At 52.0% G+C, this 24,894-nt stretch overlaps 1 protein-coding gene across 1 annotated transcript in view; it reads left to right on the top strand.

Moving 5' to 3' along the window:
• Positions 1-24,894, top strand: part of LOC119111567 (zwei Ig domain protein zig-8) — a gene marked incomplete in the record, with an annotated part of 57,953 nt that overhangs the window by 29,935 nt on the left and 3,124 nt on the right. The window contains 5 exon segments of the mRNA XM_037235377.1: positions 760-834; positions 14,566-14,735; positions 21,385-21,546; positions 23,445-23,579; positions 24,056-24,136. Coding sequence (XP_037091272.1) covers positions 792-834; positions 14,566-14,735; positions 21,385-21,546; positions 23,445-23,579; positions 24,056-24,136 — 591 coding nt within the window.

A 24,894-nucleotide genomic window follows, 5' to 3' on the forward strand; every position in this document is an offset into this window, starting at 1 on the left:
CACACCCCACCCCGCGAAGAGGACCGGTCCCTGGCGACCCCCGCAGCGTGGGGCGCACACCCCAGCCCGCGGGTAGGGCCGGTCCCTGGCGACCCCCGCACGCGGGTGTTGTCTGCCACCAGCATCTCTGTAGGGGCTGCTCCGCGTGGCAACTGCCCAAATGCCTGCGCGGGCGACAAAGGTGCTTGGGAAACCTCTGATGCAGAAACCAGCTCGATCCGCCTCTAGTCGAAAACTTGTGCTGGCATCGCTGTAAGTTTTGTGGTGGTCGGTGTTATTCGAATGGTTATATTCAGGCGCCGGCACCGGAGTCTACGTTCTGGCCATGAAAAGTTGGTAACCACGTTTAACAGTGCTCGAGAGATGGCATATATTGAATTTGCAAGGATTGGATGGGCTGTGGTTCAGGAGATCTTACTCAGTTGAGGTAAAATGTAGAGTGTTCGCACCAATAAAAGACATTTAAACGATGCTGCAAACTTTGCCGAGGGTACTATGATTCCTAAGCCCAGCTTCTGCGGTGGCCTCGCTAACCGGACTGTCCTCGCTGGAACACTGTCCCTTTCCTGTGGTGAGTGCGGTGTGTCCCTAGGACACAGTGCGTACAGGGCAGGATTGTTGTGGAAAGCGAGTCTTATGTTCATCCACCAGGCCCCTTTGGCACAGCAACTGTACCATATATAAATCCCACTGCCGTTTTGAAAGCGAACATAACCATTGAGCTTAATGTAGTAACGCTGTCTTGTCCCTTCTTTACAGAACTGAGCAAAACTGGAGAGAAGCAAACCAGGATGACTCCGGTCCTTATTTTCACATTACTGATTGGATGCTCAGGTAAGTTTTGCTGTATTCTGCTGTACTGATGGTTTTCCACGAGGCAAGCAATAACCACCGACTCCAGCTCGGTTAGCTCAGTTATAGAAGAATGCACTCGCAGTTGGAGGGCCTGGTTCGAATCCCGGGAGTTCCAAGGAGAAAATTTTAGGTGTGATGTGTTCACAACTGAAAGACAAGCACTACCTATTTCAGGACTCAGTAACGCCTGGCGACAGCTGGAGAGTGAACTGGCTTAAATTATGTGTACATGCTAATTCACCCGATAAGAACATCAGTGCAGACATTTATTTCCTGTCAGTTATGACAGTTATCCCTATTTTTACCATCTTGCAATAAAATTCATCATTTTGTCATTTTTCATTGTCACTTCTTTACCTATTTTTGTTATTACTTTTCATTTCATCACTTTTCTTCTATTAGGTAAGAACACAAATATGCGTAGTGTCTCCGGCGCTCTGGACGGGTATCTGGGGGATCTGTTTATCAGGTAGTCGGCTGTTTATTGAAATGAGTGGTAGGAGCCAAGGAAATCTGCTTCCAGTGCCTTTGGTATTCTTAACATGCCAGTTTAAGGGGGTTGAAGTGCTGCAGCCAGTTATCTGTTCGCCGCTGCAGCGAGTTACATGAAGGAACTGCCTTCTTTCAAAAGTGGCGTGCTGGTCTGTTATGTTCGGAAATATTCCTGAGCTGTGACTAGGCTAATGTAAAAAATAATACTGCATCTAGCTTTGTTTAGTGAGAAGCTATATATAGTTAAGATTTCGGGTTTTTGACCGATCAATTTTTAACACTCATCGATATTACTAAGTTTGTTGCACTGGATCACATGATATGCTCGTAATCAATGCAATGGGAGTATTCCGCGTGTCATCAATGGCGTCAAGATTAGGCAGCGTGCTCACGCGTATTTTCCTCTACTTTATTGTGACTGAATACCACCACCAGCAGTCCACAACTGGCATCAGCAATGAATTCGTGCAGCGCGCAAGAAAACCCGAAAGCAGTCTTTAGTCTTTAAAAGTTTTTAAAAGGATGGCGTGTTCGGCACACGAATCAGTGTATGTTCGGCATTTTCTCCCTCCGAGGCGGCACTAATGGATACTTCCTTGAAACACGAGCGCTGCTCGACCGAGACTTAGCGCGCGCTGCCTCTGCCCATTGGTGCGTGTCGTCTGGCTGCGGCGCCTCAGGCTTGCGCGAAATTACGGACAACTGCCACCATCCGGAGCTGTTTAACAGCGGAATTATCATTTGCTGTCGCGCCGACGCCCCACAGATCCTCTCCGGTTAATTACATGGCGGCGGCGGGCGTCGTGCGGTGGGGTTAGAGGCGCGGAGGTAGTCGGCAGAGGATGAGCTGCCGCGGCGGGCTGCTCGGGCAGACAGGGCGTGCGCAGCGATGTTTGGAGCTGCTGCAGAAAGGACGGATTGATGAGGTTGGCTGGGACGGCGAACGTAACGACTCGGTTAGACGCGAGACGACCTGAGCATTGTCTAGAGCTGCGAGCCAGCACTAGACAATATGTGTGGCGAGAAAGGGAGATGAAAGCCTAAGCCAGGGGGCGAGCGAGTTGCCCAAGCGTGCACGTAGAACGGCCCCCGAGTATGCAGAGTCTTAGATGTGAAGCCGGAGTAGCACACGAGAGAGCAGGAGACGAACAGCCGCGGTCAGCGAGTGACGGGGAGTAAGGGGTCCCAGACAGAGAGTGGGGATAATAGCTGTGCCGTGGTAGGTGATGCGATAATGGCAAATGGATTAAGGTCAAGTAGTGCTGAGGGCTGAGGTGATGAGTGTCACTCTACAGTGTGGGACGAACGGCTGGTCAAATTTACTGGCCGGGTCCCAGGAGCACTGAAAATTTTACGGAAAAAGAAAATGGCGAAGAGAAGTCATGAAGAGACGTAGAGAGAAACACCGTGGATCAGCAAAAATAGAGATGTTTTGCAAAGAACGAAAAGTTGAGAGAAAGCGAAGACAATGGGGGCAGATCTTCTAGTCAGACGGGCAGCAAGTGGCGTATGAAAGCCAGCTGAACCAAACGTTAAGTCTCCTTCCCGCATTCTTTTCCCGAATCAGGGTTGTCAACCGTGTGTTACTCGGCATCCGTGTCCTTGATTAGAGCGTTCGTCCTTTCATTGGGTGGTGAACACTGCCCGGTCATGAGTGATCGAGCCCGCCTCCCTGCACGCCCTCCGCCGGAACGTCGCTGGATTCATGGGGAGGCGCTCTCGCTGTGTTGTGGGATGCACCGTAAAAGGTCATCGACCTCTTAGCGGGGCCCTGTTTTGGCCGCGACTGGTGCACCGGGTAAAGTTTATAAGAATTGGAAGCCCTTTGGGCAGATCATCCCTGCCTCATGTAGGTTAATGATGTCTTGCAGGTGCGAACTTCAACGTGAATATCGACTCTACACTGTGCATTTATTGCGTTGGTGGTGCAAGCGCACATGTCGCCAATCAGTGTGGGTGGCTTCAGCTGTTCAATTCAGGGTGCAAAACGCATCGTTTCTTGCCTTTTTCTTTCTCATCTCGGGCTGAGATGGTAACGTATGAAGCAATATCTGAACGGAATTGTTATGGGACTATGCACTGTGTGGGCTTGTGTGGGAAAACTGGCAGACTGTGTGCTGTTTATCCTGTTATAGACGCAAATGCCAAATAGCGTTCCTCGGTTGGGGATTTACGGATGGCTTCTTTCTTACACTCTCCAGGCTCACCCGCTACTTGATCCTTTACCAGACACCACGTCCGTTTGCTGGATGAACTAGTTCTTTTCGATGCCTGTTGACTCATGCTTTTTAATCACGTCGAACGCGCGTAGGTGGGGGTGCGCCCATCTGCAAAAACGTGCATCTGTCTGCATCATACTTTCCCGACAGCTGATATCGCCCCGCACCAAATTTGCTTCCGTCTCGCATGTCACGCGGCTCTTGGATTCCAATTTGAGCGCCCTCATGTGCGTACAACATGCCACGTTTTGTTCTTAAGGCGCCCCCTGTTTTTGACGCGCTCCCAACGTGCTTGAATGGATGGGATAAGGTATAAACGCTGAAAAATCCTGTGTGAACCGACTACCATGCATAAATGTAATCTTGTTTTTTGGTATGTGTAAAGCACATCCGAAAGAGAGCTTTCCAAATTTGTATTAGGTTTTGAACGCAAAAAGTCATCTTGAAGATCGTTCGGTGCAGTTCACAGCCCTGACCTTCATAAGACTTGAGCCCTGCTCGTTGCTGAGCTACGCGCCCGTGAAGATGTGCAGACTATTTCGGGAGAATACGTCAAGGCCACCCAGATATCCATGACGTCGTAATAGCGTCATTCCAATCATGCCATACCACTGGCCATGCCGAGCCAAGCCAAGAAATATATAACTGTCGATTCGTTCATATCTGGCGTTTGTGAGCACAATTGTCAGGTATAGCGGCCGTCAACTGCATCTAAATCAGTGCTGCACAGGATGCGAAAACGTGATCAAACCATAACGTATTTTGGGGCATGTTAACTTAACAGAAAAATTGTGTTGACTTCGGCGGCCTTTTCCACCTAAAAGTATACTAATAATTATAAGTGGCTCCGTCAACTCCGTCGATTGCCAATGGCTGTTGGCCAGCGACCCCAGCTCACGCGGCGGCGCCAGGTGACCCGGCGACCCGGTACGGCAGCGCTAGGTGACCCGGCGACCCGGTACGGCAGCGCCGGGTGACCCTGCGACCCTGTACGGCAGCGCCAGGTGACCCGGCGACCCGGTACGCCCCGCAACAGCGCCAGGTGACCCGGCGACGCGGTACGCCCCGCGGCAGCGCCAGGTGACCCGGCGACCCGGTACGGCAGCGCCAGGTGACCCGGCGACCCGGTACGCCCCGCGGCAGCGCCAGGTGACCCGGCGACGCGGTACGGCAGCGCCAGGTGACCCGGCGACGCGGTACGCCCTGCGGCAGCGCCAGGTGACCCTGCGACCCGGTACGGCAGCGCTAGGTGACCCGGCGACCCGGTACGCCCCGCGGCAGCGCCAGGTGACCTGCCGACCCGGTACGCCCCGCGGCAGCACCAGATGACCCGGCGACGCGGTACGGCAGCGCCAGGTGACCTGGCGACCCGGTACGCCCCAGGTGACCCAGCGACCCGGTACGCCCCAGTGACCCGGCGACCCGGTACGCCCCAGGTGACCTGGCGACCCGGTACGCCCCCGCGGCAGCGCCAGGTGACCCGGCGATCCGGTACGCCCCGCGGCAGCGCCAGGTGACCCGGCGACCCGGTACGGCAGCGCCAGGGTGACCCGGCGACGCGGTACGCCCCGCGGTGGCGCCAGGTGACCCGGCGACCCGGTACGGCGGCGCCAGGTGACCCGGCGACCCGGTACGCCCCGCGGCGGCGCCTCGGGCGGTGGTGATCATTTGTCGTGCCGGTGCCGGACGGCGGCCTGCTCACCGTAACTGTAGGATCGCGCCGCCGCCGCCGTCGCCGGGGCGTGGTTACGTGCCATAGGGCCGGGTAATTACGGCGATTGAGAGCAGGGTCCCGGCTGGGCCGAATGGGAGCCTGATTGAAATGGCGGGACGGCCCGGCGATTCGTCCTGGCGCGACTGTGGCTATGGCACACGGCGTGGGGTTTTATAATGAAGCTGAACTAGTCTCGAAGTGAAAGACGGTTCTTACATTACAGACTACATTTGATGATACCTGCAAGGTCTACGTTAAACGTGGTGACGCATGCTCCAGGCTCTTGGCCTGCATTATGAGCCAGCTTGTCAGAACTCTTGCTTTGCGTCGTGAGGGAGAAGCTGCTCGCATTTGCGAGATTGACATTTTTGTTTGCACAATTGTCAAAGCGCATTCAGGGGGCATCCTCGAGGCTTTTCTTATCATCTGCTGTAATCACTCCTTTCGTCTGATATACTTCGGGTTCACGACTATCACTTATCACTGTAAAAAGGTCCAATAAATATGGGTTCATGGTAACCTTAAACGAGCACCATCGGCGGTGTATGCTTCCTAGAACCCAGGCGAAATTTAATATTACTTGTATCAAACCAACATTATATTTCGCCTATTGTGCTGCGCACAGATCTATCGTATGCACTTGATAAAACAGCTATAATAATAAAACACAGAATAATAATAAAAACAATGTCCCAATTTCTACGTCGGTATGAAAATCGTGCAGGTGCCGATGAAGAAGCACTCATGAGTTGATTGAAACACTGGGTTAGTGAAAAACACATGAAATCAAATGACCTGTGGTAATCATTCTTCCCACACATTCGCACATGTTTTCGCTGGGATCCGCGGGCTAAGTTGTGTTCAGTGTTCTGCTTTCGTCTATCCGAAGTGTACTCGAAGCACCTCTTAACTTGCAGCGTAGTTAATGTTTGCTCACGCTCAAAACTTCTTCCAAGCTCGACTTAACTTTTCCCATAATTTATTTTCTAGGTTCTGTCTCAGGAATTCCCCAGTTGAGAACAATAGGCTTTTGTCACACGTATTATCAAGTGTTCTTAATTGTGGCCTAATAAATGCAAATTCAAATGATCTGTTACGTGCCTAACACAGGCATTGTCGAGTGATGTTGGAGAGAGCTAAATAGGTTGCAGCTGGTGTAAGCGCGAAATGGGGATGGTGGCTGTAACTGGTGAAGGGATTTTTGCAAGTGAGGGTGACGGTCAAACATACTGACTAACTGACTCTGCTTTCCAAGGTATTGGGGATGGAGCTAGGATGTGTATGGATTATTTGAAGAGTATCATTACCAGTGATATGATGCTGTCATTTGTAATGTCAGAAGTCATACCAAGTGGTTGGGACGACACTTGAATCCCGAAAATGATGATGATAGGTCGTCAATGAGACAACAAGTGACACTTGACAATTGGCACTTAACAACAACGGGCATGTGACGTTATTTAGCTCCCAGCAGGGGTGCGGTCCCCCATGAAGTTGGGAGTGGCCATCCCCTCCCCCCCCCCCTCAACTTTGAGGGAGGAGGGGGTGAAATGTGCAGATAAACTTACAGATCAGGATGTGCAGATTTGTTAAGTGCATTTTTAGGTATATTTTCTCTGCCCCTACCGCCCTACTTACTTATTGCTTTTGGCATTGCTCTCCTGGTTTCCACACGACACATCACTTGTAGATCATAACTCCTGCTGGAAGCATATTTATCATACACCACGTCGCGCAGTGACGTATGCACCCAAAGAATCACTCCACAAGGTTCAGGGCAAGATCGCCTCGCGCCCGTGGCCTAGGCAAACTTCAGTTCTGACATGTCGGCGCAAGGCGTTGTGCGTTAAAACGTCACACGGCACGCCTCCTTGGCATACACAGGCATACACGACTCCTTGGCATACACAGGCATACACGACTCCTTGGCATACACAGGCATACACGACTCCTTGGCATACACAGGCATACACGACTCCTTGGCATACACAGGCATACACGACTCCTTACATCATGTCAAAAGATGGTTGGTAAATTACTCAAAGTTTTTTGATGCTGCGATACGGAGTCGGGAATATTGTGTTATTGCTTATAACATGCACTGCAGTTCATCAGCAGTGATGCGAGAGACAATTACACCAGTTTGGCTACATGTGGGATGTAGGCAATAATTAGCATATGTTCTGCTTATGTTAGGTCAGATATATTCATTGCGTTTGGTGCTTCATAGCGTTATTCTTATTTTAGAGAACTGGTGCATTAATTCCTTCATGAAATGCAATTGCGTTCGGATCGCGCAAAACATAACTTGCGGCGTTAATGCTGAGCTCGGCAGCCAAGTGGTTCCAACTTGTGACATGGTTGACCCTAATTGGATGTTATGCTTAAAGTATAGTTGCCATGGTCATTGGTTCACCTTTGTGACGATGGTCAATGTCTCGAAACGTGGAATATTTTCATGTAACCCGATGGTCGTTTGATATTTTTGTTTGACTAATACCTCCTTGTGTAGTAACGGTAGTCTATTTTCAGCACAAGGGATAAATAAAGCCGAAAAGCCGTAGCTTAAAACCTGTTGGCAGTACTGATTTTTACTTTGGCCTAGGTTGTTAGCCTAAAAGCCAAAGGTTTTGTATTGGACCACGGAAGGATGTGGCGTGATCGACCGTTGGCAAGGTGTTCGGCCATCCTCGAGGAAATAAAACGCCCTATGCTGGAATCGAACCCACTCGGTGAGCATGCTTGAGCATTGAAGTTGGCACTAAGTGCCTGACTGGGTCGATGGGTCAGAATTTTTGAGACAAGCTATGGTTAATAACGATCCCACTCCCTGAAACTAGCTTTTTAGAACAAATAATCGATTCGTTTTATTTTGTTTAATAGCCTTGAAACCGTCGCGCACAGCACCCACCGTGCACCAGGACCGGCGCTCCAATTACCTCAACGCAGCGACTACCACCCCACTGCACCACCACTATATCGCACACTCCACTCACTGTGCAGCGAGACCGGCGCTGCAGCCACCACACCATAGAAACTACCACTCCACTGCACCACCACTATACCGTACACTCCATTCACCGTGCAGCGAGAACGGCGCTCCAGCCACCTCACCACAGTGACTACCATCCCACTGCACCACCACTACATCGCACACACCACTCACCGTGCGCCGAGACCTGCGCTCCAGCCACCACACGACAGTGACTACCACCGCACTGCACCACCACTACATCGCACACTCCAGTCACCGTGTGCCGAGACCGGCGCTCCAGCCACCACACCACAGTGACTACCACCCCACTGCACCGCCACTATATCGCACACTCCACTCACCGTGCAGCGAGACCGGCGCTCTATCCACCACACCACAGTGACTACCACCCCACTGCGCCACCACTACACCGTGCACACCACTCACCGTGCAGCGAGACCGGCGCTCCAGCCACCTCACCACAGTGACTACCATCCCACTGCACCGCCACTATATCGCACACTCCACTCACCGTGCGCCGAGACCGGCGCTCCAGCCACCACACGACAGTGACTACCACCGCACTGCACCACCACTGCATCGCACACTCCACTCACCGTGCGCCGAGACCGGCGCTCCAGCCACCACACCACAGTGACTACCACCCCACTGCACCGCCACTATATCGGCACACTCCACTCACCGTGCAGCGAGGCCGGCGCCCTATCCACCACACCACAGTGACTACCACCCCACTGCACCACCACTACACCGTGCACACCGCTCACCGTGCAGCGAGACCGGCGCTCCAGCCACCTCACCACAATGACTACCACCCCACTGCACCACCACTACACCGTGCACACCACTCACCGTGCAGCGAGACCGGCGCTCCAGCCACCTCACCACAGTGACTACCACCCCACTGCACCACCACTACACCGTGCACACCACTCACCGTGCAGCGAGACCGGCGCTCCAGCCACCTCACCACAGTGACTACCACCCCACTGCGCCACCACTACACCGTGCACACCGCTCACCGTGCAGCGAGACCGGCGCTCCAGCCACCTCACCACAGTGACTACCACCCCACTGCGCCACCACTACACCGTGCATACCACTCACCGTGCAGCGAGACCGGCGCTCCAGCCACCTCACCACAGTGACTACCACCCCACTGCACCACCACTACACCGTGCACACCACTCACCGTGCAGCGAGACGGCGCTCCAGCCACCTCACCACAGTGACTACCACCCCACTGCGCCACCACTACCCGTGCACACCGCTCACCGTGCAGCGAGACCGGCGCTCCAGCCACCTCACCACAGTGACTACCACCCCCACTGCGCCACCACTACACCGTGCACACCCACTCACCGTGCAGCGAGACCGGCGCTCCAGCCACCTCACAACAGTGACTACCACCCCACTGCACCCCCACTACACCGTGCACCACCACTCACCGTGCAGCGAGACCGGCGCTCCAGCCACCTCACCACAGTGACTACCCACCCCACTGCGCCACCACTACACCGTGCACACCGCTCACCGTGCAGCGAGACCGGCGCTCCAGCCACCTCACCACAGTGACTACCACCCCACTGCGCCACCACTACACCGTGCACACCACTCACCGTGCAGCGAGACCGGCGCTCCAGCCACCTCACCACGTGACTACCACCCCACTGCACCACCACTACACCGTGCACACCACTCACCGTGCAGCGAGACCGGCGCTCCAGCCACCTCACCACAGTGACTACCACCCCACTGCGCCACCACTACACCGTGCACACCGCTCACCGTGCAGCGAGACCGGCGCTCCAGCCACCTCACCACAGTGACGGCGGTGTGATTCGGTCCGTCTGCCTGGCCATGCCGTGATCTAGCCATGATGTGAACGAGCGTGCCCTAAGATGACAGTGCTGCATGTTCGGGCCGACATACATGAGCACTATAGCTTCTACACATACCGATCTTCTGGAATTAAACCTTTGTTGGCGCGGAATCCCAGTGAGCGAGCGTTAATCCTACTTTTAATTCATCCTGAGGCCGAATTTCACTAGGATGGAAGAACTGCCACTCAAACGTCTTCTGGGCTCGTTCTGTAAGCCCGGCAATTAAAACGAGCCTTACGCTTAGAACGGCTGTCATTTTATATGAAAGTGGAAATTTTATCAGCTCTAAATGCTCTACTTGCATTAAAATATAAATAGTTTCATCAGAAGCAACTTTCATGGTTTTCGAACATGATCCAAGGTACTTGGACTTTAGCCAACTGGTTGATCTACCAGCGCAGGCATGTGGTCCCTCCATATGCTGAATTATTTTAAAATCTCCAACACATCCTGTGCTTTTTGTCCGCTCAATGAAACTGAAGCGCTAAATCCCCACTTACACAGATCACAAGGTCGACAGAAACTCAACCCATACTGATGCAGGCCGGCTTATGTGTACCACACTGGGCCGTTTCTACCAGCACTGGCGCAATTCCGCTGCCATATCCACATACTCGAGCTCGCTTTTCGACGGTGCGAGCGCTCGAGGCGTGACTGTCGGCTCTCGTCGCCCGCAGCCGGCGCTGAACCCGTGCTGCTAACCCATCCGTCTCAAATGCTGATTCGGCGATACCGGTCGGCAGCGGGTCCGATCGCGCCGTTTCGTTGCGAGTTTGACAAATGGCGGCCGGCCTGCTCTGCTGAGGAGTCGGTCAGCTCGTCCATGGATCAGCTATTCGACCGTACGCGGCCCGGCTGGCCTGCGTCGCTGCCGGCTGTCAGGCGGGCTGGGCGGAGCAGTGGTGACCGCCGATGACGGAGGCACCGCGTGGGCCTGACAGTCTCAGGAGTGGGTCGTGCGGCGGGCTGTCGGAAATGGGGCGACACCTGGGTCTCGTTCCTTATTCCCAAGCGCCGTCTACAAGCTGCAGCCTATGAAGTCATAGCTAACTGCGTCATTATAGTTATTACGCCTTTGATTAGAGTCGTTTGTGTGTGAGGTCAGAGGCAAAAGCCTCAGGCCGGTTCTTTGCCAATGTAGAACTGAGCGCTGATAGCCGACCCGCGACTGCGCACCAGACCAGAGCAGACAACGCATACTGGGCAGTATTCCGACTTGGTGGCCGAGAGGAAGATGCATTGACGCAAATCAGGTACTTGATCTACTTAAGGGTCACTTCCAGCAAGTTCAGGTGTGAGACAGCACCGGAATCGTTTTGCTTTCGAAATCTATTTCAGATGGCGTTGGTGCTTGTCATGTCAGTTGTTATGGCTCGCTCAAGCACAGCGCATTCAGAAAGCTCCGAAATGATTTGCAGTAGGTGTCTTTGGTAACAGAAGCAAACGCTACCATGTTTTGACCGATTCGCTGTCGCGGTCACATGAGGCGGTTGGTGTGTTCGGACGTTTGTACCCTAAGAGCATGGGGATGAGCCTACTTTTCACCTTTCACCGGTTGATAGAGAATTGGTCGGGTTTATAGTTCCCCTGGTAACTACGGAAGTCCCGCTGCCGTATATATTCCAGCACAAATGAAAATTCCACCTCTAGTGAAAATGTGTTGTAAAGCTACCAGATGTGAAAAGTTTTCTTTTCTGTGCACGAAACTTCCGCATCACGCCGCTCGCACATATCAATAAATGCCACCGCGCACGCTCGATGCGCGTAGTGTCGTCTATCATGCTCGCATGCAATAGTCGAAAGACTGCAACAATCCTGGCACAGGGAACTGCATTGCAAATTATGAGTACGATGCAGACAGTTAGCGGACGTTAGTTAGGTGCGCATGCACTATGTGTACCCTAAAGTGACCAGTAACTCGAACGGTATGGTACGCGAACATCGCCAAGCCAGGCGAAGACGTGCAACAGACGATTTGTATGCGTGTTATTGCGTTAGGAGTGAGTAAAGCATCTTGAAGTGGTCTTTCAGCTAAATACTGTTTTATTTTGGCAAATTCCGCTTGGCTTTGCTACATTCTGTGCTGTACTGTCCTGTGGTTGGCTGCCTTCTGCTCTGTTGTCTCCGTCTTGGTCTGTTCTGCCACCTCTAGAACCTGTCGTGTGTGCCTAGAACCTGTCTTACACAACAGACTCCTTCTTAAGTCACTCAGCCCTTGACCCTCTTAGCCCTTAGCTCTCCTCTCAGCCCCGTCTTCCGGTCGCTTCCTGCCCTGTGCTGTCATCTGTCCGCCTACCTCGTGTCATTAACTCCTGCCCTGTCCCATCCTGCTGTCTCCTGCCCTGCGCTCTACTTCTTTGTGCATTTCCGTCCTGCCCCATCGGCTGATCTGTCCTGGCCTGTTCTGTACTGTTCTGCCGCCTCCTGCTCCCTTCTCCCCGGTCCTGCCCTCTGCCCTGTCACGCTATACCCGGTTGTAGCGGACCCTTTATTGAGGCTGGGGAGGACCCTTGTAGATTGCCCCTTTCGTGAGTGTACGGCCATGTTAATTGTTGCCCGGATTTGGCAGGGGGTGACCGACCCTGCCCTCCCCAAATCCACCGCCCCTGGTCATGTTATGCCAAGCCCCAGCCCCACCACTTGCCCTAGCGCCAACCACAGCCCCAGCCCCAGCCCCAGCCCCAGCCCCGCCTCTAGCCCCAGCCCCAGCCTCAGTACCAGTACCAGCACCAGTACCAGTACCAGTACCAGTCCCAGTCCCAGGCCCAGTCCCAGTCCCAGGCCCAGGCCCAGACCCAGTCGCAGGCCCAGGCCCAGACCCAGTCGCAGGCCCAGGCCCAGACCCAGTCGCAGGCCCAGGCCCAGCTGCAGTCCCAGCCGTACCCCAAGCCTAGAACTGTGATGCACTGCACCGTGATGAGCTTTGACAGTACGCAGATCAATCACTCCACTGAGCTTGAGGGCTATCATTCTAGTCTCAGAGGTTCTCCAACGGTTTTTACCATGCTTGCTCGAACGCAATTTTACTAAGCTTAGTTCCGTCTTTACACTGTTTGACCTGTGTCTAGTTGCGTTGGTCTACCTGTCTTTCGCCTTACACCCTTTTTTCTGGACAGCAGGCTATCTCGCTTCAAATGAGTCGCTTCAATGGGTCTTCAGCGAACGTTGAGGAATCGCGACATGAGCCTGGGAAGACTTTATTTTTTTAATTATTTATACTCATCGATGTAAAGTTATAGAAGCATGATTTGCGAGCTAAGATATCACGTCCTGGCAAAGTTCCACATCCGATAGTACATGTCTAATTATGTGTCATAGTCTCCTATACACATGTATTGTGTATATAACATGTCGTTCCATATTATTATGACTTGTACTACATGCGCCTGCCCCGATCTGCACCCGAACAATCAGTGTGGGAAAACAGCAAACGGCATATGTCAACCTATACAAAGAATTTTAGCGATTTATAATGAAGTTTGACATTTGACTTCCGATTTCACGTTGACTTTGCCCCGTGCATTACAAATCACTGCAGAAGTGGACTCTCTGTCACATCAAAATCGTTCAAACCGGTATCACACGACCCTGCAAATTATCGAGAAAAAAACGTTTTGAAATTGAACCAACAGCCAAGATAGCGGCGACCTCTATCTTTAATTCTGAGAAATTCTCAGGATGCGCAAGCAGCAAACAATCAAATTCGGATCGCCTAGCTACAAATAACATATTTACACGAACAAGATTTCAGGTAGTCGACATTGCAGGGTCTCGTATAGGGAGCATAAGGATGGCAACTTGACTACATAGCGGGCGACTGACAGCGTTACGTTGGCCGCTACGTCTGCCCAATGTTACGAGCTTAGAACCAACGCTACCGACTGACAATGGCTGTTTGAACACGTCATTGCTTACGAGTTGGTTGATAACTAAAATACCTTTTATTTTAAAGCTACGCCGTGTGTTAGGATGAATTAATGTTTATGCCGACTTAAATGTGTCCCGAATTGTGTGTATGGCCTGCCTTATCTACTTGTGCAACTCTTTCTCGTCCATTTACGTTGTCTTTTCGATCTGACAAGCAATTTACAATAGCTGTACGTGCACGGAAAACTTGTGCTTATTAATCAAAGCAGCGACAGCTTAACGCTGTAAAGATTGCAGACGTGTTTCGTTATTTGGGCATGACATCTATAAAGAGACCTTGACAGTAAAAACAAATCAACATTTGAACGCGGCGGGGGAACCGTTCCACCCAGTGATACCATCGCCAGCGAGTGTGCCCTGTTTGCGCCAGGGTGCGCACGTCAACCTGAAGCCCTCCCCACAACCACAAGCAGACACGCTATGTTTATGACGTCGCCGCCCACGGGTTGACGAGGCCGTCTCGCTTCGCGGCGCCGACAGGTGCGAACCGGATACGACACTGGGCTCACGCCGGCTCAGCGGCGGACGGTCCCGACCACGGCCTGCACAGCGTCACCGTCAACAGCACCATGACCAACGTGACGGCCCAGCTGGGCTCGTCCACCTTCTTGCACTGCAAGCAGCCGGTCACTCACAACGACCCACCCGAGGTATGGTGCCGCGTCGGCGGCGCGGGCGTCAGGCGGCGGCGGCGGACGGTCCAGTGGCGCCTGGTTCCGTGGTCGCCCTCCGAGCTGTCAGAGGTGCTCCTGTCTGGATCCACCTGTATTTGGCACTGCCTTTCCTTCTTTTCACCTTTGATGAAACATACATGCTGAATCACATTATATATATATATATATATATATATATATATATATATATATATATATATATGTATAACTATCTCTCTCCCCCCTCTCCCAGTCCCTCTCTCTCACTCTCTCTCTCTCTCTCCTCTACTCTCCTCTTCTCTCCTCTCATCTCTCTCCTCTCTCTCTTCCTCTCTTCTCCTCCTCTCTCTCTCTCTCTCTCTCTCCTCTCCTCTCTCTCTCTCCTCTCTCTCTCTCTCTCTCTCTCTCTCTCTCTCTCTCTCTCGCTCTCTCTCTCTCATCTCCATCCTCTCTCGCTCTCTCTCTCTCTCTCTCTCTCCGAGAGAGACTATCGTTCGCTTCTAAACACCACTATCCAGACACCGGCAGTTGTGCCCGCGCGAATCCCACGTCCCCAGCCGGCCTGCTGCTCATTTCTGGCGACACAATCCCACCGGGACCGATGTACGCCGCAGGCGGCGCGGGCCGCGGTGGTGTGCCACACGTGCCGCTGTGTAATCCAGCTGTCAGACTACCGGCCGTCCGCACTAATTCGACGCGGGCACGCCGTCTCCAGCTTCCGAGCCGAGCTGGACAAGTTCGCTCGCACATGGCCAGTTCCCGTTCCGAATGCAAGTTGCATGCTCCATTGTGAGAGCGTGCCCTGGCATATGACATGATGTTGGCCATGACCTTAGCGTTGCTTTACAATGCGCGGACCGCCTAGTCATAAGCATTGCGACCACAGAGGGACCGAGCCGAAGGAGTCATTAGGCACACCCTCCACCTTACCTCAAAAGGCGAGGTTTTGCCACCTCACCTAGGGGGCCCACTGGTGGGTACGTGAACGCTTGGTTGGAAGCAGGGGTTGCTTGGTAGGAAGCAACGGATGCTTGGTTGGAAGCAGTGGCTGCTTGGTTAGAAGCAGCAGCTGCTGGTCGGCTGGTGGTGGCTGGAAGCAGCGATTGCTCGGCTGGAAGCAGCGGCTGCTTGGTTAGAAGCAGCAGCTGCTGGTCGGCTGGTGGTGGCTGGAAGCAGCGATTGCTTGGTTGGAAGCAGCAGCTGCTGGTCGGCTGGTGGTGGCTGGAAGCAGCGATTGCTTGGTTGGAAGCAGCGGCTGCTGGTCGGCAGCTGGTGTGCCAACATTCCAGACGTACCCAGCACTCAAGTAATGGCCGAGGCCGGTCAGAGAGTTGTGCGTCACCAGACTGCGACAGACGTGGCGCCGGCCAGGCGGCGCCCGACACCTTGCTACCTAGACAGTCGACCTGCCGCCGACGGGCCGCGTCCAACTTCGCCGCCCGCCAACTTTCCGATCAGCCATGGTTAGCGAGCATCAGACGGCTAAGAAGTTTATTGGAGCCGGCATATTGATTTCGGCTCGACCGCTCCGCATATTGCCTGGGGGGGCCGGCCGGCGGTGGCCACCACACCGAGCCCGTGCACCAGCCGGCCGGCCACTCAGCCTCCGCCCCGACAGAGCCGCCGAAAAATGTAGCACAGAGCGTCTGGGTGATCGATGCTGGCTTTTCTGCCCGTTATCTCGTGTCATTTTCAGTTGCGTCTGGCTTAGACATCCATTAATTAAACGGTGCGCCCGGACTTGTCACGTGATCAACCGGCCCGGTGCAATTACTTAGCAGGTATGTGGCACGTAGCAATCTTGCGACGTGCTTATATGCTGTTAGCACTATACTATGAATAAACTGAAATGTATTCTGGCTGTCAAGGTCAGTTCAACGATTTTTGCCATCTCACGGATCTAGGAAGGTCCCAGAAAGGTCTCGCTTGAGTTTCGCTAGCTATTTGGACGTACAGAAAAACGTACGTGCTGTTAATGATTTCAGAGGAGAACATGCACTTAAAGCAGGAATATATACATATTGCAGGCCGAAGGAACACCAGAAGACGGGAGCAGTTAGCGTAAAGTGAATGTTGTGCCGTCTACAAAAGTGCAACACTAAGTGAAATGATTCACCATTCGATAAGGACAGTCTTATAACATCTTGCTGAATTGAACTCACAAAGTCCTTACTTAACCCTCTGGCGTAGTAAAATGCTGTAAGGATATATGTATCGTTTTAGACTGGCAGAAGCGGGAAAGAGCCGAAGCCTACGAAGGGTACGGCAGCATTTTAGCGGTGCGCCACAAGTACTTCATAGGGCTGGTGTGGTCGCCAAACTCTTGGGCTGGCTATTTGCTAATCGTCGGTCAGGAATGCCCACCTATGGCTCTCAACCTCTCACATGAGGGACGTGTTTTTGTTTTGCCATCGATTTCGAAGCCATATAATTATTAGTTTAGCTTATTCTAAACATGGTCACTGAAGTTAAGCTCGAAATGTCCGGGATCGGCGTAGTCCGGATCGCGGATCCGGGTAACATAGTTAACGGACCGAACAGCGACGTCGCCTTGACTGCACATCTCACCAGCATCGGTCACATGTGCATACATATGCGTGTTAATGTGGGAGTTGAGCACTCGTGGCCACCAGTGCTTATATATACATATATATATATATATATATATATATATTGAAATATTTAGGCAGAATCCTCCCTTTTATGCATGTTTGATCAAAAATAACTGCTGACCCAGCATTGACGAGCTTTTTGACGCATCGTTCTTCCGGGCTTTAGACTTGGCATCATCGCTTAGATTAAAGATGGTTCGCACAAAATTACTCATATATTCATCGTTACTAATATTCTAACCTTTCGAGACCCTATCTCATCGTCGGAGAAGACCAAATGGCACAAGAAATAAGTTTTGAGTTTTAAAGGATAAAAAATTGTGCACCTCTGTTGGAAAACATCTTTTGGCTTTTGGTACGGAAAACATAAATGAAGCATAACTCGTTGAACATAACAGGAACACTACAAAGACATAATGAGACACTTTTGCTACAATCACATCAGTAGCGCTCAGCACCCACTACCTAATAGTTCAAGAGTTGAGCAAGAATGTGTTTGTCTGTTTAGGGCCGGAGTGAGTTCATTAATGAGTATGGTTTCCCAAATTTGAAGGCGTCTTCTGTCATTGCACATCCGTAAAATGTCAGTGCTGGCTGTCAGTTGTTGTGTCAATGTCATGTCGTGTTCATGTCGCATGTGGTCCAGGGGTGCCCCGTCATGTAAGTGCATTGTCAGGTGTCGTGAAAGTGTCGTTGTGGTCACACCAATGTGGTACATGGAACGAAGTTTGCAGCCTTCGATGTTGCATTTGAATTGATACACTACATTGGTGCATTTTAGTTTGTCGGGTTTGTCTGGGCTGTTTCTCACAAGAAAGTTAGATATTCTTTCATTGCCATAATAGATGACGATGTCTGTTTTGTGGTCGTTTTAGCTTTTAACATGTCGAGAGATAACTTCCCGTAAAGCTTTTTGGTCTTGTCTGTGGACAGATGTTTGATTTTGATAATACAGTTTAACGGTTGGTTGGATGTCTTGTCTTGGTTTACTGTCAAAGTGTCTTGTCATATGTCGTTGTGTCTCGTTTTCAACGTCAGAATTTGAAAAACCGTCGTTCACCAAGATCTGTCTGATTCTGATCAATGCTGAATGTAGTCCTGTCCAACCAGAGCAGTGCTTAAATGCTCGTCTAATGAGGGACCTTATGACGCCAATTTTGTAGCGTCGAGGACACTCACTGTCAGCATTCAAGCACCGTCCGTTGTTATTTTGTTTTCGGTATACAGTCGTTTTGAACCGTTGTCCTTGTTCATTGTCAGAAACGTCAAGAAAGGGTATTACGTTTTGCACACTTATCTCTGTTGTGAATTTTAAACCAGACTGCTCTTCAAATGTGTTTTTGAGACATCCCAGTTGGTCAATGTCCCTAACTTCCACAAAGATATCGTCTACGTAGCGGCAGTAAATGTCCGGTTTTATGTCGTCATTTTGTAGTATGTCGGCTTCTACGTGTCGCATAAAGAAATTAGCGAATAGAGGTCCTAGAGGTGAGCCCATCGCAACACCCCCCGTTTGGCAATACATTCGGCCATCAGGCCCGCTGGAAGGAACTTCCAAAGTACAGGCTTTTAGTAATTGTTCAAGAAGGCGCCTTGATATTTTGAGAGGAGGAATTTCAGGATGATTGTAGACGCCGTCAAGGATGATGGATATGGTTCTTTCAATGGGCACGTTTGTAAATAGATTTTCAACATCTAGAGAGACTAGTAGATCCTTAGGTTGACGAGATCGCACTATATCAATAAACTCATCCGTTGACGACAAGCTGTAAGACATGGGAAGATATGGGGACAGAAAGCCATTAAGACGTTTTACAATTATATGGGTTGGTGAAGGGATCTGTGAAATTTTTGGACGAAGGGGTTGCCGTTTTTGTGAGTTTTACAGACCCATAAGCATAACCAAGCGCAAATTCACCCGTTATCTTGGAAGTGTATGCCATCAGCAGCGGCATTGGCGGCAGTGATTAGTTTGTTAGCTTGGTCTTGAGTTTGTCTGTTGGACCTTTTGTGATGCGCCTAAACTTCTTTTCGTCGTTCAAGATACAGTTTGGTTTCTCATGATATTCCTTTTTATCAAGTATTACGTAGAGTGATGATTTGTCCGCTCGCCGAATGATGATGTCGTCTTTTCTCGGAGTTCCTTTGTCGCCGTCCTGAGTTCTTGTGTGAATATCTTGTTCCTATCATTTCCGCGCTTTTCGTGCTCTCTCCCACTAAGCTGTTCCTTAGATCCTTGTCTACGGTGGCCTCGTCCTATTTTTCCAAACTCAAGACATCCTGGTAAATAATTTCTAGCTCTACTTTCTTCTTAAGTTTATTATGTTTCGACAACACATGGAAATGAAGTCCAAGATTAAGCACCCCTTTATGTTCCTCAGTAAGATCATGGTGAGATAAATTGATGTAACCATCGACAGTTTCCGGTAATGGTATATGTCCACCATGGAGCCTTGAGAGCTTTTTCACGATTCTGTTTCTAGTAAGACGTCTAGCATCACATTCAATCACGTCGAGTTCGTCAAGTACTTTTTGTTTTAGTTCATGTTTAGGGCAACATACCTGTAGCTTCTTCTTCTAGTGTATCTTTAATGTAGTGTATCAATTCAAATGCAACATCGAGGCTGCAAATTTCGTTCCATACACTACGTTGGTGTGACCACGACACTCTCACGACGCCTGACACTGCACTTACGTGACGGGGCACCTCTGGACTACATGCGACATGAACACATGACATTGGCACGACAACAACTGACAGCCAGCATCGACATTTTACGGACGTGCAATGACAGAAGACGCCTTCAAATTTGGGAAAGCATATGCATTAACGAACTCTCTCCGGCCCTAAACAGACCGACAAATTCTTGCACAACTCTTGAACTATTAGGTGGTGGGCGGTGAGCACTACTGATGCAATTGTGGCAATAGTGTTTCATTGTGTCTTTGTAGTGTTCCCATTATGAGTGTTTCTTATATGTATCAAAGTGAAAATAGGACTATGTCTTACTCAATGAGTTATGCTTCATTTATTTTCTCCGTACCAAAAGATGCTTTCCAACAGTAGTGCACAGTTCTTTATCCTTTAAAACTCAAAACTTATTTCTTGTGCCATTTAGTCTTCTCCGACGATGAGATAGGATCTCGAAACGCTAGAATAATATTTTATTAAATAATAAGTTTTAGGCGCGCGGAATATACGGGTAATTTTGTGCGAACCATCTATAATCTAAATGATAATGCCAAGTCCAAGGCCGGAAAATTAGAACGATGCGTCAAAAAGCTCGTCAATGTTGAGCCAGCAGTTATTTTTAATCAAACATGCATATATATATATATATATATATATATATATATATATATGCACTGACGGACACAAGTACTCAATTCCCACATAAGGCGTCATCTTTTCGAAACAAGCAGGGAGCCGAAACAAGGACGGACGCGTCATGACGCTGCGTGACGCTGCGAGGGCTTCTCACCACTGTTTAGCGGAGATACCTGGCGGGGTTTTTTCTTGAGGTCTGATCATCTGGGTGGCCGAACTTGTGCTTACGCAACAATTTGGATTCGCAGCCTCACTGAACGGACTGACATCCATGAGGCAATTAGTTCAGCCGAATTCAGTATGGTCAATATGCATTTTCAGGGGCAACTATTACTGCATTGGTGATGGGAGCGTAAGTTTAGAGATAACATATTTGATCAAGCTTTCGGGCGCCATAGGGACCCTACTTCCTGATTACATTGTACACGGGCGGGACTGCCACGAGCCCCAAGGGCTTACTGGATAATCTTACTTTGGGTGTGCCCTACCAAATCAAATTGGTTTCGGTAGCAATAGAAAAGAATGACCCGAGAGTTGAATGCGCGAAATGTTCGATATCGTCATCGAATGCTCTTCTTTCGCCTCCTTTTTGCCAATCGCCGTCTCGGCCCCCTTCGCCTTCTGTCCCTGATCCCTCGCTGGTCTGAGGCTTCTCTGACACCTGTGTCTTGACCTGACGGTTGACCTCTCTGCTCTGACCCGTCAGGTCTCGTGGCTGCGCCGCCGCGATTGGCATCTGCTCACCACGGGCAAGACAGTCTTCACCAGCGACGAGCGCTTCCAGATTCGCCACGCCCGGGCGGAAAATGACTGGGTGCTCAAGATCAGCTTCGCACAGCTGCGCGATCAGGGGCTGTACGAGTGTCAGGTAAGGGAGGCGGCGGGAGAAGCAGGGACTGTGCGAGTGCCAGGTAAGGGAGGCAGCGAGAGAAGCGGGGACTGTGCGAGTGTCAGGGAAGGGAGGCGGCGAGAGGAGCAGGGACTGTGCGAGTGTCAGGTGAGGGAGGCGGCGAGTGAAGCAGGGGCTGTGCGAGTGTCAGGGAGGGGAGGCGGCGGGAGAAGCTGGGGCTGTTCAAGTGCCAGGTGAGGGAGGCGGCGAGGGTAGCAGGGACTGTGCAAATGTCAGGTGAGGGAGACGGCGAGAGAAGCAGGGGCTGTTCGAGTGCCAGGTGAGGGAGACGGTAATAAAAGTAGGGCGTCCGGGGGTCATGCGAGGACGTAGTCTCTGCGATGGCAAGGTATAAACAAAAGAGATATCGGCGTGTTCCGTGTTAGGTGGGAGCTTTGCGAGAGCGATCATGGCATTTTACACAATTTTCTGAGCAACAATAATTGCAGACCATGCTTACTGAACTTGTTCTGAAAATGCAAGTTAGCTGCAATTGTGCTCTCCAGAAGTGTTTCGATGGATGTCTGCCGTTCCAGCGCAGTGAGTGCTTTCCACACTGATTGAATCAAAATGGTCTGACCCGTCCACTCATCTTCCGCGCGTGGTAACAAAGGAACACGGAATTATTCGCATTTAATGTGTGTACATGGTAATCGGCTGCATTCGGCCACCCACGGCAGGGGTTCCCCGGATAAGCGGAAAACACGGGCGCCTTCGGTGGGCTTCGAACCCACGGCGACTGCGACTCTCCACTCAGGAGTTTGGTGCGGGATCCAGTTGAGCAGTTTCCTGCATTTGCAATATCTCATTGCGAATTCCAGCTGGCCTAGTTCTAGCAGGGTGTGATTACACTACTGGAAAACAGCGCGGCCCCGTCCCCCATAAGTTCTGCTGCCTTGTAGAAGGCAGCTTGTGTGCTGCAAATAAACCTAATTTTGTGAGCGAACCAGCATTGCAATACATCTATGAAACCACGTGAATGTCGACGAAACAAAGAAAATCCTTCACGTTCCCGGGCTTATGAAGCAAACGATTTCCACCCTTCACACGGGTCACGGCTTGGCGAAGCACGGCTGGTCGATCGCTGTGGGGGGCGGAGCGTGGCTAACGTCGCACCGCGGGATAAGATTACCTGGTGCGTGTTAGAAACTCAGCACGCATTCCGCCGCGGCCGCGTGATTCGACGGGGCTGACCACGTGACACGGCTGCTGGCCATTGGAAGCCAGCGGCGTCCCCGAGGCTCAAGCCGCCCCAGCTGTGAAGCAGGCCGCGCCGTGTGGCATCTGCCGTGACCTCGGCTGGCGCCCGTCTCTGATAATGATGAATAAACAGGTCGATGCGCCGTGAAATCGCGACCTTGTGTACATTTCGAATGACAGGGGAATCGATGCGTCTTCCCGTGCGTGCGAGCCCACTCCTGTGCGTGCGAGCAAGTGTTTGGCGTCTGCTTTAAGCTGGTGCGCGTGTCTGGGCATCGTTGACCGTTCCAATAGTCGTCTGAGCCATTGACCCCTGCCGTGGCTGCGACATTGACCGTGATCTTAGCCACGCTGGTAACTTGGAGGTGCCCATAACTATAAGCATGATCGTGACTGTTGGTGACTTTGACCTTGACCTTGACCGTGACTGTGGCTGCAAACGCAAGCGTGACCAAAGCGCAAGCTGAACCGTGACCGCGACCGCAACCGCGACCGTCACCGTGATTGTGACCGTGACCGTGACTGTGGCCTTGACCGTGACCGTGCTTCCTCACGAGATCCCTGCTTCGGCGGCGTCGTGGCTGTGATCGAGCTTCTGAAGCTTCTGTGATCGAGCTTCTGAAGCTGTGATCGAGCTTCCGCTGCGGCCGTGACAGCGACCACCTGGCCTCCGTCAGATATCCACCGACACGGGCAAGAGATCATACTTCGTCAACCTGCACGTACAGGAGCCGGTGGCCACGATCGAGGGCACAGGCCTGTTCCACGTGGAGCGCGGCTCAACCATCAGTCTCGTCTGCGTCATCAGAAAGGCACGTGCCGCCGCCGGCCAGTCGTTCGTCGCTGACGCTTCGCTGAATCACGGGGCCGGCGCATCGGGCCCCGCGGGGGGAGGCCCATGGGTCTCAGGGGTTCTCGGGCCCACGGCTCGGAAGCCCCGTGGGTGCCATGGCCTCGGTGACGGGCCGCGCAGTGACGGGAGCGATGGCCGCATACCTGTCACCGTTTGTCCCCCGCCCCTGGCGTCGCCAGGTGGCGTTAGCGGGGTTATGAAGTCGACGGTGTTGCTCGGTAACAGCGTGTGACGTTGCCCAGCCGGGTAAGCTGCCGGGCAACGGCAGCGGTGCCGGCGCTCAAGAATTACGTCGAGGCCCACCGGCATGATTATTTTATATATTTCCCTGCTGCGGTGTCTTGGCAAACGGAATAGGCAACTGTTTTCCATTAGCGATGTTGAATGCCACGTGTTCCTGTCATGTCGGCTAACGCATGGGTCTCTTGATTTCAGGCCCTGATACCTCCGACGTATGTACGCTGGCACCACAATGACAAAGCACTGAACCTTTACAAGCTTCGAAGTGATATACAGGTGGGCATTGGCTGGTCATACACTGGTGGCATTTGTATTGTTTTTTGGACTAGAACAATTCTGACTTGTTTCGGATCCATGTCCATATTGCTGAAAACTGACGCCGGTATGTCCAAATCCCGTGTTCGTAAAGACGATAGAATGGTGTGATATCAACTCCCTAACATACCGATCGCATGGCACGATTACCCGCTGTTATAAATGCAGCTTTTTTGCTGCCGTTCGCTGTCACAACCGAGCAATTTATACGGGAGAGTAACGGCCGTCTGGCGGCGCCAAAGGGCGGACTATGCAGCCGATTACCTCACTGAGCGCAGTTGTTTTGCTCCACTCTGTTATGGCCGGCCCGCATGGGCATCGATCCGCATACCGCTTCATAAAAAACTCGCTGCTGGTAACAAGGCCCATCAGGGCGCATGCCGTGAGCCTTGAGGTTGGGCCTGGCGGGGGGGGGGGGGCGACGTTGGGACGGCACGGACCGCTCAATACCGATCGGCCCAAAGATTCTTTGTACGTCCCCACGTGCGTTTGCCGATCGGGCTAGCCTTCATCCACGGGTTAAGTGACCGCTCTTTGAGGCCGGATGGACAGGCATGTGATATTCGGGATGATAGATCACGAGCGTCACGATCCGTGAACCGTGTATTGATCGCGGAAAACCTGGCGACCGCTGACCCAGGCCACTCCGGCGCTCCGTCCCGGCGGCACGCGGCCCGGGCCGCCTTGTTCGCCCACCTGCAGTCGTTTCGACGAAGCCC

Source organism: Pollicipes pollicipes, unplaced genomic scaffold (genome assembly GCF_011947565.3).
Source record: "Pollicipes pollicipes isolate AB1234 unplaced genomic scaffold, Ppol_2.1 Scaffold_7261;HRSCAF=8764_pilon_pilon_pilon, whole genome shotgun sequence".
NCBI classification, from domain to species: domain Eukaryota; kingdom Metazoa; phylum Arthropoda; class Thecostraca; order Pollicipedomorpha; family Pollicipedidae; genus Pollicipes; species Pollicipes pollicipes.